At 41.0% G+C, this 18450-nt stretch overlaps 1 protein-coding gene across 1 annotated transcript in view; it reads left to right on the top strand.

Annotated features, from left to right (window-relative positions):
• Window positions 1-8811: 8811 nt before the first annotated feature.
• Window positions 8812-18450, top strand: part of aff2 (AF4/FMR2 family, member 2) — a gene marked incomplete at its 5' end in the record, with an annotated part of 40234 nt that continues 30595 nt past the window's right edge. Inside the window, 5 exons of the mRNA XM_038306265.1 lie at window positions 8812-8931; window positions 12400-12505; window positions 12600-12750; window positions 12832-13047; window positions 15714-15918. Coding sequence (XP_038162193.1) covers window positions 8812-8931; window positions 12400-12505; window positions 12600-12750; window positions 12832-13047; window positions 15714-15918 — 798 coding nt within the window. The remainder of the gene's footprint in view (window positions 8932-12399; window positions 12506-12599; window positions 12751-12831; window positions 13048-15713; window positions 15919-18450) is intronic.

Here is an 18450-nt window from a genome sequence, read left to right as displayed (position 1 = left end):
CATGATCTGTCTTGCACATGCACGAAGAGAATAACTTCCTTGAAAGCTATGCTTCGTTTTTCCATCTTATTTATTCTGTCTTTTTCAGGCAGGGTTTCCTTTTGAGTATTTTTTATTTGCATAAATATTGCATGTTCTAAAAACGAATAAAAGCGAATGCATAAAAAAACGCTTAAATAGCCTTTCAAACGTCACTGTGCCTGCACTGAGTATCATCATGGACAGAATCTTAAATATTTTCTATATGATGTATTTTAGCATTCTGTGATGTTTTAAGTATATAAATAAGTATTCTCAGTACCATTATTACGTAGTTTTTGGCGACCCAGATCTTGCACAGGACGGATCGTGCTTCCGTGATGGATCAGGTAATGACAGTGGTTGCTGCCAGAATGGCTGCTACTTCTTCATGACCAAACTCCATCTTAATTAGTTTCACTTTGGTGACATTTTTTTCAATGTATGTCTCGACGGTTATATTTGGTTATATTTTCACCTGGGGTGTTATAATTATATTATATAAAACACCCAATAACACTCCAACCTCAGCAGGAAAAAGAAACAAGACATCTTTTTATACCATAACCAACACTCATGTTGTAGAAATACTGTTTTATTGTTTAGATGTCAGCCTTGTGTTGGCTACTCCTGATATATTAGCTCGTCTTTTTCCTGGTGATATCCAGGAGTTTACCTAGGGGCATCTGGCCTTATTACTATGTTTCCCCAGGGTACAATAAAACTCAGCAAACTGACCTTTTGGCAGCCCTGATATATAACAGCACACACAGAACATAACTCAACCAACACATGGCTTCTTGGAAAATATTATGAATCAGGGAAATCAGACGATTATATAATGATGAAAAAAAAAAACTGAATCTCAAATGTTTTATTGTGTCATTCAAAGACATAAATGATAGAAATTGCATGAAGACTCAAACCCACACAGGTCTGTATGTTCACTGGGGTTTTAACGTAGTGATAGGCAGTAGCTGTTTCAATTGGAATGTTAATAGAGCAAAGTGAGGAGAAAATTTAATTGGAATTGAAGGATGGAGGGAAAAGGCTTCTGTGAATAGATGATAATGATAGAAAAAGCACACGACATCCACCGCATTCATACAGTATCTGTCACTGTGAGTGTGTGTTGCCGCAGGAGCAGTTGATGGATTTGCTGCTTGACTGCTCACACAGATTGGTGCCCGCTGTGATGGCAGTCTTGAACTGAAATTACGTACACTCTCACACAAAGAGAGCTACACATGATGGCAGCCGTGAACGTGTGCAAGTACATTTGTGTGTGTTCATAGTTTGGGATGAGCAGGTTCCCTCCAGGAGGCCATTTAAGGTGCCGTGGAGGGATGGATGAACACAAGGGCAGACGAGGCGCCGCAGAGGGTAACACAATTAAACAGCTTCTACCTTTGCATGTCTGTTAATAGCGATTTCATTGTGCCCTCCATCACTAGCTAAATATTTAGTGGATTAGAAGTACTTTGAGTACTTTGTCGTCTTCGATCAGTGTTTTTTTTTTTTTGTAAATGGTTAAATGCAATAAAAGTCATTTAAACATAATAAACTTAAGGTTCGTAAATTTCTTACATTTTGCTCTCAAATCTTAGTAGACAATTTTTCACATCTTATTTCGCACATAAGTCCACATAAGTATACAAGAACCACATTCCCAGGTCGAACAAAAATGACCATCTTTCCATCCATCCATCCATCCATCCATCTTCTTCCGCTTATCCGGGGTCGGGTCGCGGGGGTTGCAGCTTCAGTAAGGAGGCCCAGACGTCCCTCTCCCCAGCCATTTGGGCCAGCTACTCCGGGGGAACCCCAAGGCGTTCCCAGGCCAGCCGTGAAACATAGTCCCTCCAGTGTGTCCTGGGTCTCTCCCTGGGCCTCCACCCGGTGGGACGTGTCTGGAACACCTCACCAGGGAGACGTCCAGGAGGCATCCTAATCAGATGCCCAAGCCACCTCAACTGGCTCCCCTCGATGTGGAGGAGCAGCGGCTCTACTCTGAGTCCTTCCCGGATGACTGAGCTCCTGAGCCCAGACACACTATGGAGAAAACTCATTTCAGCCGCTTGTATCCGGGATCTCGTTCTTTCGGTCAAGACCCAAAGCTAATGACCATAAATTAGGGTAGGAACGTAGATAGACCGGTAAATCGAGAACTTTGCTTTTTGGCTCAGCTCTCTCTTCACCACAGCACACTGGTACAGCGCACGCTTCATAGCAGATGCCGCACCAATCCGCCTATCGATCTCCCACTCCATCTTCCTCATCTTTCCCACCTGAAAATTAGTCCAAGTAAATTACAGATTCAGCTTTTTACTTTTAACCTGGAATAGATGTATGTAATATCACCTGCAGGTGGCAGTAACACAAAACAAAAAGGTTAACTGATCAACGTAACCTCTGAAGAAGAGGGTATTCTTCTGGATATTTAATCTGTCAAGCAGCTAATTAACAGTAGCAAACAATGGCTTAATGACTGGATGTTCTTATAGTTGTTATTAGACAAGCACCAAGCCAGCTCCCATGTCAGAGGATAAAAGAGAGCACATACAGTTAGCCACAGTCAGAGAAACAGGACTACACTGAAAATCAGGCCAAGCTCCATCTATAAATGAAGGTGTTGATGGCAGCAGCACAGCTGATATTTCTCTCCATGATGGTGTCACGGCTAAACAGGACCAGACCAGTTGAAGTTACTATGAGAAAAAAAGCAGAGAGAGCATAATATTAGAGATTGAAATAACAAATTTCTGCAGAGTGGGAGAATAGAGATAGAATGAAGCAGAAGGATGAAAAGGGGTCCCTATGTTCTCCAGCGGTCTAAGCCTATAGCAGCATAACTATAGAGATAGCCTAGGATATTCTGAGTCACTTTAACTATATGCTTTATCAAAAAGGAAAGTTTTAAGCCTACCTTTAAAAGTAGACAGGGTGTCTGCCTCATGGAGTAAAACTGGTAGTTGGTTCCACAGGAGAGGAGCCTGATAACTAAAAGATCTGCCTCCCATTCTACTTTTAGAAATTCTAGGAACGACTAGTAAACCTGCAGATTGAGAGCGAAGTGCTCTGTTAGGAACATAAGGAACAATCAGATCTCTGATATCAGATGGAGCTTGGCCATTTAAGGCTTTATATGTGAGAAGGAGGATTTTAAATTCTATTCTGGATTTAACAGGAAGCCAATGAAGAGAAGCCAGGATAGGAGAGATATGATCTCTCTTTTTCATTTTTTTTATTTCAAGTTTTCATCATAATTGAAAACTTGCCAGCTTCATTTAGGAGGAGTCAGAATTGTTGCCATGCAATGCATCCCTGCAAATGCTTTAGAAACCACCGATTATACCGAAATCAGGGCTCAGTGTCATGATCGACTCAGAACCGAACCTTCAGATGCACATAAAGGCAGTCACCACGTTTTATCACCTGAAGAACTTTTCCAAGATTAAAGGTCAAATGTCCAAGCAGGATCTAGAAAAACTCAGTCCTGCATATATCTTTAGCAGAATTGATCACTGCAACAGAGTTGTTATAGGTTTTCCTGAAAACTTCAGACGAGAGTGAAATTTTGAGAGCTGTGTGAAGGACATCCAGTTAAACCCATAGTAGTTAGACCTTTAGCTGTTTCCTTTTAAAATTAATTTCTTGTATGGAGACACAGTAAAAATGGCAGTACGATGAATATCACTGCTCATCGGAGTAACACTGCTGGTCACAATGGCAGAGAAATAATCTCTATCAAAGTTCTGTCAGTTATACTTTTTTTTTATGAATGGTGAACTACAGTTTAACTGGGCTCCTCACAGAGCACTTTTAAATCCCTTTGTAGGGAGGAAATCTGTTAGATTTCATGGCTTTGTATTTCAGAAAATGTATCTAGTGACTCCCTTCTCCTCACAGGAACATTTTATATGTATGTTTACACTCTATGAACCTGATTCAAGGTATGTTTAATATCCCCAGGAGGCAACAAAATAGACTTTTATAAACCATAGTACAATAAAGCATTACAATACCAACATGAAATCATAACTACTGACAGACACACAACAAGCAACAATAACATCAAAAAGAAAATATTTTGGTTCTACAAGTTCTTAAAGCAAATCTGCACCTGATGGTTAAAAACTAAACAGCTAAAATTGCCTGGGCTCTCTGAGGGATCTGGTTATATGAAGGGTAGAGATATTGTTCCGTGGAACATTGGCAATTTTGCTGCAAAGACTGACAAGTTGATGAATGTGTTTCTGTTTTTTTGTCAATAACCCATACCAGCAAATAAAATAGAAGGTGAGAACAGATTCGATAAAACATTCTCATCAACTACTGTCCATGGTACCGTTCCTTATTAATGCTAGAAGCATATACATTCATAAACCTTTTTGGATACATTGCCTACATCATGGTTCCCAGATATTTGTATTCTTCCTCAACTTCCACTGCCTGAACATTACTGTTCTAAAGTTCCCAGCTCTATCTGTCATTTCCACCTGATGTCCACACAGTCTCAGCTCGCATCTCAGGCACTGATATATCAAAAGGGATGAAAGCCCATCACCTCCGACTGAAACTGAATCTCTCAAAAACTGAACTTCTATTTTTCCCGGCCAAACCAACCATTCACCACAATATTCACATGCAGACTTGATCCCTTTCACTGACGCCATCAAAGGCAGCAAAAAACTTGGGTGTCATGATTGAGGACCAGCTGAACTTTAAAGATCATGTTACCTCCGTTTCTTAGGGCAGGTTATCCTCCTGCAGCAGTGTGTCGCAGTGAGCTTGTTGCAATATTTTTGATTTATGCTCAATATTGAAGCTGCTCTATGTTATTCTACTCCACAACGCAAGAGGGACAATCAGGAACTAGCTGTGGGTCTAGATACAGCCGAGGCGGTGAGGAAGTGGGGGCAAATTTGTGGGACAATGGAGGGTCATGAGGGCGAAAATGAGCAGGGATCCAGGTGGAAAAAGGGTCCCAGTGTTCTCACGCAACTCGCTCTTCTAGCTGGTCCAACCTCACGAGTCGTTTTCCGCAATGACGGTCATACAAACAAAACAAGCCAGTAAGGTATCAAACAGAAAATTCGCATAGTGTAGAGTGGATGTAGATGCGACCAATCAGAGGCCTACTGTCTGAGACACTGTCTGCGGTCACCTACAATTACAACCTGGTTTCTGAGCATAAATCAGCCTTAGAAGTTTAGAGGTTTCCCTGCTTTAGCACAGCTGATTAGGATGCATGGGCGTAGGTTTGCATAGGGACCAAAGGGACATGTCCCTACCAAAATTTTGAACCGAACTAATTGTCCCTACCAATAATTGGATGTGAGCAACATGTTTATAATTTACAGCAGTAGTTGTTGCAGCAGTGGCTTCTTTTCCTCTCGCAGCTCCTCTGCCTGGTCTCTCCTGTCCCTTTCATGTAGCAGCGCATGGAACTGTGCTGCGCTGTTTAACTCAACTCTCATTGGTTGTTCTGCCTTAAGTTCCGCCTTCTCTCTCTCTGATTGGCTGTTTTCTAGTCCGCGTGTGCTTGGAGCACAACATTGAAAATTTATTCACACTAGAATGTAGCGGTTACTACAATTAATATTAGGCTACAAAACTAGTCCCAATAAAAAAAATGAATATCATGTACACTAAAAAACAAAAAGACTGTTGGAAAATGGGCAAATAAAGGCTGTAAGCCATCAACTTTTCTGATTCTTAGCCACAGCCAACTAAAAAAGAAAATGTGAGGGTTTCCTTTTTACCGATATTAAGTTGATATTACTGTTTTCATTTTTTTTGTTTTTTTTTTTTACAATTTTGATATAATAACTGATCTAAGTGGGTTGCTTTGTGGGGAAAGGCACATTTTACATTTATATTACTGTATGTTTTAAAGTCTCTATACTCCAGTTCATTATGAATCACTTACTAAATTAGTTGACGATTATTGAAATAATCAATTATTATGATTCATTTTTTTCAGCCCCAGATGAAATACATGAAATTGGCTTCACAGAGTAACTACAGCCCAGATGTTCAACTTTTATAGTGAAGTTAATATTTTATTGAATGTATTACTTTGCTTGATACAGAGAGAGAATAGTAGGTACAAATATTAGAGTGGGGTTTAACTCTGCACAATTCTATATCTTCAAAAGAAAATACTGCATTTACCTTCTCTCTTAGTCATTCAAATGAAACCGTTTTCAAAGTGGAAAACAGTCCTAATTCCACAGTCATCAGAGCCGGTGATACTTCAAACATTGATAAACAGCATCTAATGAGTGTAGAGCTTATAACATTTTTATTAATGGAGCAAAATGTTGCTTTTCTCTTTTAACAATGAATTCCTCTTATCAGTACGGATGCTGACATCGAGCATAAAAAAGGGCATGCATATTGCATAGCACCAATGACACCAGACCAATAGTGTCCCTACCAAAGTTCAAATCAGACCTACGCCCTTGTTAGGATGATTGCAGTTGAGCAAAAGCCTGTAAATCAGCTTGCAATTAAATCAGCTGTATGTAAATATAAAATGTTATTTTACATTTTTAGCCTAGTTTTATTGCTCTTGTGATCACATCTGATTAATATAGGCTACTAAAGACTTGATTAGCAGAGGTAAGACAGAGTATTAGGGCCAGGCTAGAGATTTTTCTTTGTTCTATTACGAGAATATAGTCGTAACATTACAAGAATAAAGTCGCAACGAGAATAGTCATAAAATTACGAGAATAAAATCGTAAAATTACGAGAATATAGTCGTAAAATTATGAGACTAGTCATAAAATTACGAGAATGAAGTCGTAAAATTATGAGAATAAAGTCGTAAAATTATGAGACTAGTCATAAAATTACGAGAATAAAGTCGTAAAATTATGAGACTAGTCATAAAATTACGAGAATAAAGTCGTAAAATTATGAGACTAGTCATAAAATTACGAGAATAAAGTCGTAAAATTATGAGACTAGTTGTAATATTACGAGAAAAAAGTCACAACGAGAATAGTCATAAAATTATGAAAATAAAGTCGTAATAATAGGAGAATAAAGTCCTAAAATTACAAGAAACGCGTTGTATTTTATGCCAACTCCTACAAGAAGCTCTTTCTTCCCTAAAATGAGGAATGTGGAGCATTATGGTGAGCTTTATTTTGGTTCTGGTTTGACAAATAATGAAATCTTTTGGCACCAGCATCAAATTGTGCAGAATGTCAAAGTGGACTCAGGTTGCTGATTGGTGGAGCTGGTCGGCCGTCATCTACTGGTCGGAGCTCCAAGCTTTCTTTATGAAATGGATTGTTGTATGATGACTTCATTCTCGTAATGTTACAACTTAATTATTGTAATTTTACGACTTTATATTCATAATTTTATGACTTTATTCTCGTTATACTACAACTTTAATCTCAAAATAGAACAAAAAAAAATCTTTAGCCTGGCCCTAATACTCCCTCATGAAAAATGCGATTTTTTTATTTCTGTACATGTAAGTCAGCCTACCGCGCGCCCCCCTTCTGAATTTCAGCCAACCTCATCAGGTCCCCCTATCATGGCTGTTCTCTCTGTTCTTCCACAGCACCTTAGATCAGATGCTACAGTGACTTGTTTTAAAACACAACTATTTTCTCAAACTTTTAAGCAAATTAAGCCACTCAGCTGCTTAATTTGCTTTCTTTGTGTGTTTTTTTTTTCTTTTTAAGAAACTGGGGTTTAAGTTGGTTGTCTGATGTTGGCTCTATAAACATAACTGACTTAACTAAGCGTCTAGCTCCGGTTTGCTTACTCTGAGTTCAGATCGTTTCCAGTCTGATTTAAATCAACCTTCAGCCTCTTCTGGCTTCAATTCACTCTCTGCTCTGCATTATAGTTCAGACCATTTCCATTATTTATTCTCTTTCCCCCCCAGTTCGGTTCAATCTTGGCTTCAGTTTCTTACACGACTCCCTTCCAGGTCTTTTCTGCCTTTTAAAAATGTTTTATAAAGTCTGAACCGAGAATCTGAGAGTTAATGAAAACTGTGCATCCTGTGGAGAAGCCGCTGCCTTTGCTCCTGTAAAGTCTTCTTTTTATAGCAGAACCACGGTAATATCTCCACTCCTGAAAAACATTCCTCTCTATAAGGTATAAAAAGATTATTCTGTCTTCCGTTGCCTTCCAGAACGTTTTATGTTGCCAAGCACAAAATTACATTATTTTCCTTGAAATGTATGAGGACTTTTGATTTGGCTTCTCTTAATGTTCCTCCTATGTCTCTCTGATGGATTTGTTTTGTTTTTCGCAGCTTGGGGATAAAATAGCTTTATGATATGGTGCAGTTAGTCATGTGGAGCCCCTGGAAAAGAAAAGCCTCCACACTGTAAAGTTTGGATATAAAGTGAATACCCTGTAGGATTGCTATATCTTAAAGCTGTCATGTCTATTCCTGAGATATTATTGTCTCTTCTATTTGTGAGGTAACTTTTTGTTTTTTACAGAATACCCCATGCTTCTGCATTAAGACCAAACATGTGAGCTATATCTGTACAATTCTCATTTCTTTAAATATGTTTTTTCTTTTTAAATATAACACGTACTTAAAAAATAGAAAATCTGTTGAAAAATGTGACGTTTGAGCAAAGTTTGAAGAAACACTGGATTTATTTTAAGCTAAAACTTGTACACCATGACCCTCATTACCAGCCAGGGTGTCCCTCAGTGTGCCTCTTGTCATCTTGTTAGCGGGGTTTTGGTTTGGTGGTGTTGTGACATTTTGCTGTGTCTTTCTTCCTTCTTGTCTCACTCTGTAGTGGTGCGTCAGGAAGCAGCAGCGAATCGGAGAGCAGCTCAGAGTCTGACACGGACGAGTCCGAAAGCAGCTCCAGTGACAGCGACTATAATCAGGCCTCCCGCACAAACACTCCAGAGGTATTTTTCTATTTGCAGTCAGTTTACACTCATCATGGATTTAATCTGACCTGCATCTTTAACTTTAAATATGTTTTTTTTAAACCTTTCTTTTTAAGTTTAATCATCATGCAACATACAAATTAAATAAAATCAAGAACTGGAGGTACATCTTACAGATTTTATAAGACACCTCCACTAACACTGGGATACCCTCAGCCTTACCCTAAGCCCCAGATGCCACACCTGGATGCTCCGTTCCATTCACATCCGACCGGCAGAGCTTCCACGTTATGTTATTTATTAAAAACGGTTCCATGTTCTACGCCATGATCTCTATTCACTGGATTGCTGATTGCCCCTTGGTAGTACGGGATTGAAATGAAGCAACCGGCCGCCATATTGGCACTCCCTTGTTAGACCGGTTGCAATGTAAACAATATGTGCGCTACAGCATCAAACAACAATGATATTTTCATTTTCAGGGGGAATTAAGACTTTTAAAATAAAGATAAATTCATCACTTTGCCACACACTGGCTGTTTCGTAGCTTAGGTAGATTAACTTAAAATTAAAAATTAAAAAATAGGCACATCACTTTGCACAGTCATTATGAAGTCCATAAAGTCTCTAAATCGTGTAATATAACATATTATACAAATCCATCGATTTCAGAGCAAACTCCTACACCCGACGCCGCTGTTGCCCCGGTAATGCAAACATTGTCCCTTTTCTCAGCACCCCAAGAACAAGAACAAATTAAAGGGTTCTTGTGGAGTCACTAGCAAGCTCTAGTCAGGCTAAGCGTAACCTCCTTTATTGTAGGCTTTCCAAAGTCAGTCCAACCAATTAAATTAGTTCTATTTCTGATTGGATGATTGATCACGTTTTCAACCAGAGTTAATGGAGGAAATGTTTAACTTCATTGGTTTGTATTGAGTTTGATAGATTTTCTTGTGTTCTGTTCTTTGCATTTGGTTTAAACTTTTAATGCTTTTAGTCTTTAATTAGTTAGATCACCTCAGCTCTTTCCCCTGTGCTTATTATTCCTGTTTTTAGTTTTCTGCTGAAATTCTCCCCCCTCTGAGTTGCATTCTCCCAGTTTCCAAAGTATTTAAGCTCTTTGGTTTCTCTCTCTCCTTGTACTGTTGCACATGGCCTTGTTTCTGTGTTCATGACCCACGTGTCTTTCTGTAATTTCCGTTATTAAATCCTCCATTCCACCTCCATTGTGCCTGTACTGTTTTCCCTGTTAACGTCTGGGTGCCCATCAACAAACAACAAAGAGGAGCATGTTGATGGCTACAAGAACTAGATGTTTTATGGCAATTTGCTGAAGGGAAATTATCTAAACCTGCGTATTCAATTCTGTGCTTTATGTGTAATTCGATTTTGCTGTGGCTTCAAGAAAATCAATTCACACTTGTTCTTCAAACGCATGAGTTTACCATGCGTTTTGCTCAGTAACTAACCCAGGGGAGTACACAGTAAGTTAAATCATGCAGTTTGGAACCACCTGGTTCAGTGCCTGGACAGAACACATACATGGTATGGAGATTGAAACCATGCAACCCATAGCGGTGTGTGTTCTCAGATTTGAACTAGATGCAAAAATGACGTTCAAGTTAATCAAAGGCTCTTAAGATAACAGAATCCTTTAGAGAAAGAGAGTATTTTTAAACCCCTAGTACAAAGGTCACAGATTAGTGGACCGTGGTCCGGATCCGGACCCAACCTGATTTAAAACATTTATAAATTACTGCATGGTAAAGCCCTCCAGAGCAACCGGCCCCAGGCTACAGGTGATGCTAATTAGCCAATGAGCTGAAAGAAAAAACAAATGGTCAGATCAGGTGTGATTCAGGAAATTGTCTATACACCAAACTGATTGATTTTCTCTACTTAAAAAAAAACACTTCAGATTTTAAAATGGAAAAATGTCCTTTTTTTCTTTTTATATATGTATTTTTTTATTTAAACAGTCAATGTATAACATATATGCTTAAAAACCTCATTTTACTTCAGTGTTAAATTCTGTTTAAAGTAAAGGATAATAATAAAAAATTACCTTTACTTGTTGTTGATTTTCTTTATTTTCTTTATTAAGTAGAGGATGGTTGTCTGAGCTGCTGGCTAAGTATGATGGCTGTTTTTCCTGTTTGTCTGGTGATTAAGAAAGCAGATTATCCATCTGGATCAGTAGAGCAGCTCATATTCTTCTTCCTGCGCCCTAATTAAATGACTTGTTTAATATTGTCAGTGATATTGTCAAAATATCACTGGTAGATGTCCACAACTAAAGACAGAAAAAAATATCTTTCAGTTTGATATAAAGACAATTTACTGGTTCAAATATTTTATAAAACACCTGAACTGACCGTTTGTTTTCTCTGTCTTGATGTTGGCAGAGGGCTTTATGCTGCCCTGCAAGGCTTTAAACCTGGGTTTGAATGGAGACAAAGCCATTCTAAAGCACATATCAAGGAGCTCATTCTGAGCCTGGATCCATATTTATTTTTGATTCTGTTTATGGTGAAAATTGAGCCAAACATCCTCTAAATGTTCAGGGTCATCTTTGAGCACCATTTCTCTTTTCTTTCACCAGTTCACCACAGTTCTTCCAGCAGTCCACACTTTCTCTGCTCTCTTTTTGTCATCATCTTCTCCTTCTTTCCCATCGCACAGCTTGCAACAGGTTTGCCTGCTGTGTCTAAAAGTAGCAGCAGCAGCAACCCAGACTGACAGAAGCTCATTGGCTAATTACTATCACGTGCAGCCTGATGCTGGAAGGTCTGCAGGGCTTTACCGTATTAACAGGAGAGGCAGTGCAAGTGAAGTTAGAAACTGTCGTTGGACAACATGTGGTAATTTATAAATGTTTTAAATCAGGTTGGGTCTGGATTAGCCAGCAGGTGGGTCTGGATTTGGACCTGTGACCTCTACTCTATGTTATTCACATCCTAAAGAGTCGGATATACTTCCAAAACCCCCCACAAACCCCACCCCACCCCCTTGTCCCCCCTCCCTCACCCTCACTCAGTCTCTGAACATCCGTACGTTAACATTCCACTACTCCCAAAAGTCATAACATACCAGCTGCAGAGGACCGAGTTACAACATTAGTTATCACATTATTTAAATAGCTCAACGCTGCCTGGTTTTATGGGCTTATGCCGTCTAACAGTGGGAGAAAGTGACGGGGAAATGCAGAGAGAGAACCCGACAAACAGCGGAACGGCTTCAACATAAGCAATAAAGGACATCCAGCTCAGCGAGGGGCTTGCTGTGTGATACAATAACCACAATCCAGAAAGGCAATAGTTTTATATTTCTCTGTAAAGATTTTTCATTCAGAGACAGCTTCATTATTTCAGAGGCGCACTGAGTTTTCTCACTTGTTTATGAGCGAAGGAAGGTTTGTTATTATTCCGCTGATAAAGTGTAGGAGGTTGCTGAAATATTAATGAAGTTGTTTTTGTCCTCCTGCAGCCGGAGCCCCCTTCTACTAACAAGTGGCAACTGGACAGCTGGTTGAACAAAGTCCAAGCTCAGACCAAACCTCTGGTCCCTGCACAGCAGGAGCATCATGGCTCAGGTTAGTGGAGAATAATCGTTAAAGCTTTCACATCTTGGATAAAGAAGAACATTGGTTTGGTTAATAAGCTCTTATCCTGGGTAAATCTGTTAAGGCTCCATCAGCCAGGATCCACAGACATTTTCTCCTGGGACTGAAGCACCAGGAGCGTGTTCATCTGCTAAAACCAAACCCTGTGGGTCCAACGGTGCAACTGTTCCTGCTGCACCTGCAGTGGAGCACAAAGACAGCAGGGCTAACTTCTGGTGAGTGTATTTGTTTTCTAGATTTCTAGATATCTGCTCTCTAAAGTCTAAAGTGTAAATGTGTGATTATCCTCTGCTCAGCCCGGGCAGGGAAAAGGCCAAAGCCAAGCTTGGCCAGAAAGCCTCAGGGGAGGGTCAGAGGTCCAAGATGAGGCTGTCGCCAGGCCTGCTGTCGGGGCAGGAGGTCCCAGCCCCGAGGAGAATCACCACCGGGAAGAAACAGCCGCGACGGGCCGAGAGGTCAAGCAGCGTGGAGGATAACCAGAACCAGCCATGGAGCAGAGCGAACCAGCACAGGTGAGGAGGAGAGGAAGGAGCTAGAAAAAGGCTGGTGGGAAAAGTTTACCTAATATAAACAAACAATGAACTGATGCTGGAAAATAATTACAAATCAGGAAGTGTATGTAGGCATGCCCATGGTTATACACACCACCCAGTAGTGCTGTGGGATGGAAATTACACTGATTTTAGTGTATTTAAAGGTATTGTGGAGGATTTTCGTGAATTTTTAAAAGACCCGCCCTCTCCACTTAAAAAAAAAATGCACATGCACAATCCTGTATCCATTCCCATGAGGGAACGCCTATTTAACACGTGCGAGAGCGTGCACGAGCCCATTTCTCCTCTTGCATGCCCTGTGTAAAAGTTGCTGTTCTCGTAGTTCGCACAATCTTACCGTGCCCAAACGTCCGCCCTAACCACGAAATCCCTCAATCACTATATAGAGCGGCGACTATATAGTGGACTCGGTTAACTTACCGTTTGGACAGATGATCACTGCTTTTTGCTCCGTTGGTCAAGTAACTCCTCCACTGCTCGCTGCCTGCGCCATCTTAGTTATTAGTCACAGCTGTCGGGTAGCGACAGCCTGTGGGAACAGTGGGCCGCTGTGACAGCAAATCCCACAATGCTCTGCGAGAAGAGCTGTCCACGCAAAGCATTCTGGGATATATCTGCCTCTTCTGAGGCCTTTCTTTTGTTCTCAAAAACTTTGTAGACACTTTTTCTCTTACGACCATCGGCCATTTTCAAAGAACCGCGGTGAGAAAGGTGAGCTTCAATGACTGTCTGAAACCATAGCTCACCACAGATATACGCCTGAAAGTGCGCATGCGAAGAAAAAGGTAGCTAAGGGGACAAGCACGTAGGACGGCCTTATGTAAATATATCACCAGAAGGAATGGCGGCGCGCAGTAGTGCAGCGGCTTCTCACGCCCTCAGCGTAAATCCAATTGGACTGAGCAATTCACTTTGCAACTGGGTCCTGGACTTCCTGACCAACAGGCCGCAGTCTGTGAAGATCCACAACATCTCCTCCTCCACCACAGTCCTCAGCACTGGCTCTCCACAGGGCTGTGTGCTGAGTCCCCTCCTGTTCACGCTGCTCACATATGACTGCTCTCCTCTCCATCCTGGCTGTCATATTGTGAAGTTTGCAGACGATATAGCAGTGGTTGGAAACATCACAAACAGTGATGAGTCCAGCTACAGACAGGATGTGGAACACCTGGAGGGCTGGTGCAGAGAAAACAACCTCTGCATCAACGTCAAGAAGACGAAGGAGATGATTGTGGACTTCAGACGGAGCAGACACGCCCACCTCCCCCTGCTCGTCGGAGGATCTGCGGTGGAAGTTGTCTCCAGCTAAAGGTACTTGGGTGTGCACCTGAGCAACAACCTCACCTGGAGCAACAACACTTCCGCTCTGGTCAAGAAGGCGAACCAGCGGCTTTACTTCCTCAGGCGGCTGAAGCGTGCAGGACTGGGGAGCTCAGTCCTCATCTCCTTCTACAGATGTGTGGTGGAGAGCGTGCTGTGCTCCAGCATCAACGTGTGGTATGGCAGCTGCTCTGCTGCAGACAGGAAAGCTCTGCAGACAGTAGTGAAGGCTGTCAACCTCCCCACCACCACAGACATCTACACCTCCAGATGCAGGAAAAGGGCCTCCTGCATCATGAAGGACCCCACTCACCCAGCACACTCACTTTTTGTCCCGCTACCCTCAGGCAGGAGGCCGGGAAGCATCCAATGCAGGACAACCAGAAGCTGTGAGACTCTCAAACTGTCCCTAACAATACCTTGGTCACTTCAACCCCTAACCCCCCAATGACACTGTATTTGCAGTTCACACTCGGACACTTTAAAATGTTGCACTGCTAAATTTATCTTCCCACGCTGCTACATTACTCATACTTCATCCATTCTGTACATTCCTATTAATATACATTTTATTTTCTACTTCTTGTTTTTATATACCTGTAAATATTTTGTTCTATTTATATAATTTGATCTTGTAGCTAGTTTTTATATTTAATTTTTTTATATTCGGATGTAACTGGGGCCGTGACTCTCAATTTCGTTCTACCTCATGTAACACGTGGTGTGAATGACAATAAAGTCTCTTGAATCTTGAATCAATTAGGAAGACCACTTATTTAGATGATCCAGTTGGAAATAAAAAATCATTCTCTATACCTTTAAGAACAGAAAACACAATAAAAATATGAAGATGTGTCATCAGGACGAATAAACAAGGTGTTATTCAGTGAATGGCTGTGATGTCCTCCAGCCTTACAGGTTTTAGGATAATCATTCCACACATGGATTTAGTGGAACTATCTCTGAGCTCGTCGCTCTGCATGACTTCAGGCCAATTAGGAGAACAAAATGACTTTCCTGCTTCCTTTTTCATTTCCCTCTCCCTCACTCTTATTCCTCTCCTTTGTTCCTACCTAAACTTCTAAACAAGTTCAGTTAAACACATGCTGTTTTCAATTATTTCATCCTCTCGTATTTTTTTTTTGTTTCATTTGAACTCACATTCCCCCCCAGAGTTAGCCGAGGCAAACATTACACTCAGCTGTTTGTCAGTGTTCAGCCGTACAGCAGTAACTGGGGCTTGCTTTGGGCTTGATCTTAACTCGCAGCATCGTGCTTCCTGTTTTTGTGTCTCCTCTAACCAGCCCCGCAGCGAGAGAGAAGGACCTGTTGCCTCCTCCCTCCCTGGAGCATCAGAACCCCCCCAGGCCGAGAGGGAAACCTCTCAGCGGGAAGACGGCCCCGAGGAAGGAGCCTCGCAGTGCTGCTAATTCCAACGCCAACACAGCCGCTCCACCAGCGGCGCTGCAGCAGACCGCTGTGCCTGTTCCTGCTGTCACTGTGAACCAGGTTAGGGATGCTGGGATTCTGGGAGCTCATGACTGAAAAACCAACACTTCCGTCCAACACTCCTCAATGTCTGGAAAACTTATTTATTTATACTGACACATTGAATGGCATTTTAAAGGAAAAATAAATCACAACTTTAATAATCTGGGTCGGCCATGGACACTTTGAAAAAAAGATGCAAAAAGAATTAATACAGAGGTTTCATTTTATTTTTTCTGTCACGCTTTATCCCAGCTGGGGTCATGAGGGGTGCTGGTGCCTATCTCCAGCTGTCTATGGGCGAGAGGTGGGGTACACTCTGGACAGGTCGCCAGTCCATTGCAGGGCAACACAGAGACAAACAACCATTCACTCATACTCATACCTAAGGAGGATCTAGAGAAGCCAATTAACCTAACAGTCATGTGTTTGGACTGTGGGAGGAAGGAGGAGTACCCTGAGAGAATCCACGCATGCTGAGGGAGAACATGCAAACTCCATGCAGAAAGATCCCGGGCTGGGAATTAAACCCAGAACCTTCTTGCTGCAAGGCAGCAGCGCTACCCACTGCTCAGCCCGGTTTTGCTTTATTACGGAGCCCCTCTGATAACATGGTCAAAAAAAATTGTGGCCACGAAGTAGTATTTCGCGGCCACGCAATAAGTATAACATGCGCACGAAATACTACTTCGTGGCCACGCAATAAGTTTATCGTGCGCACGAAATACTATTTCGTGGCCACGAAATAAGTTTAACGTGCGCACGAAATACTTATTAATAATATTAATATCATTCCTGGACAACTGGGTAAGCAAATCGAGCGCGCCTTCTCTAAGGTCTAAGGCGCGCTCGATTTGCTTACCCAGTCGGTCTCCGCCAGTCACGTGACATTTGTTGCTAAGACGCTATTTTAGGGAGTGTACTTCATTTTAGGTGGAAAAGGCGTAGTGTAAACAACCGCAGCATAGCTAAACGAAGGACTAAAGGCCCGTTTACATAGCAGCCTGTCCAAGATAAGTCATTACAGTTAACATAAGCCTGAAAACAGGGGCGGATTTATTGATATTATTGTATTTCGTGCGCACGTTAAACTTATTGTGTGGCCACGAAATAGTATTTCGTGTGCACGTTATACTTATTGCGTGGCCGCGAAATACTACTTCGTGGCCACAATTAAACATTTTTTTTGACCATGTCATCAGAGGGGCTCCGTACTTTATTGTTACAGCAAAAGGAAATACAGAGTCCAGATAAAGCAGAAGCTCAGCAGAGTGTTTCTGTAATTATTAAACACATAAAACATGGTTTCCTCATTAATCATGATGCATTGCCAGGGAAAGATAAAAGCCACCACACCTTCTAAATATATATGTGTGTGTTTGTACTGTATAGAAGCAGAGGTGTGAAAAGTAATCACCATCATTACTCAAGTAGAAGTTAAGATACCAGGTCAAAAAATACTTTTGAAGAGGTGCAAGTATTAGTTCAAGCCTTTTACTCAATTAGAAGTATAAAATTAATAGTTTTAAAACTGCGTACCTCAGTGGCGGTTCTAGATCAAATGTACCAGGGGGCAACGAGAGGCCCAGTGCGTTTTCATGGGGGCCCAGAAAAGCATAGAATAAAAAACAAGGCAAGGGATTCAAATATATTAAGCTGCATGAAGTTTATGTCTTATTAGGTCAACAATATACATTCATAATTTAGGAATTGTACATATTTTTGATTTAATTTAAGTTAAAATTACCCTTTTCCATAAAATCTGAATTAGGACTCAAGAAAAACTGATAATTTCAGCTGTAAAAAAATTAGAGCAATTTGTTTTGGAAAAAAAAAATAATAATTTAGCAGATAAAAAATGGGATCCTGTCTTAATACCACTGAAGCGATCACCTTATTGTTTGTAAATAATTAGTAAAACCGATTTGTTAAAGAAAAAAACTAAATAGATCTAAAAGACCTATCAATTCAATTAAATTCAATTCAGTTTATTTCTATAGCGCCAATTCACAACACACATCTTCTCAAGGCACTTCACAGTTCACCAGATCATCCAGTCAGATTGATTCAAAGTTTTCTATCTCAGGAAAACCAGTTGATTGCATCGACTCATTGACTCAAAGGCAATCCCTCACACTAAGCATGCTTGTAGCGACAGTGGAGAGGAAAAACTCCCTTTTAACAGGAAGAACCTCCAGCAGAACCAGGCTCAGTGTGAGCGGCCATCTGCAGAGGCCGACTGGGGTTCAAGGAGACAGAAGCAGACATACAAAAAGCAGCTGTAAAATCACTATCAGTAACTACGTATGTCTGTTACAGAGCATATCATAATTAGAATTTATTTGAATATGATGTCTTTAGTACAGGGGCCTTAACAGGGGCGAAGACATGATCTACAGGCCCCGTTGGCCCCGGTCTAGAACCGCCAATGGCCTATCTGAAGATTAGTGATCTTAAAACACTGACTTCTACTCAGTCTTCCTCACTATAATAAAGTTTATAACCAAAAGAAAAGCCATCTATGATAGAAGTATTAGATGCATCTTTTAATTA

Source organism: Cyprinodon tularosa, unplaced genomic scaffold (genome assembly GCF_016077235.1).
Source record: "Cyprinodon tularosa strain WSP-4 unplaced genomic scaffold, ASM1607723v1 ctg578, whole genome shotgun sequence".
Lineage (NCBI taxonomy): Eukaryota > Metazoa > Chordata > Actinopteri > Cyprinodontiformes > Cyprinodontidae > Cyprinodon > Cyprinodon tularosa.
The sequence above is the reverse complement of the archived record's forward strand: the minus strand, read 5'-3'. Positions and strand labels throughout refer to the sequence as shown.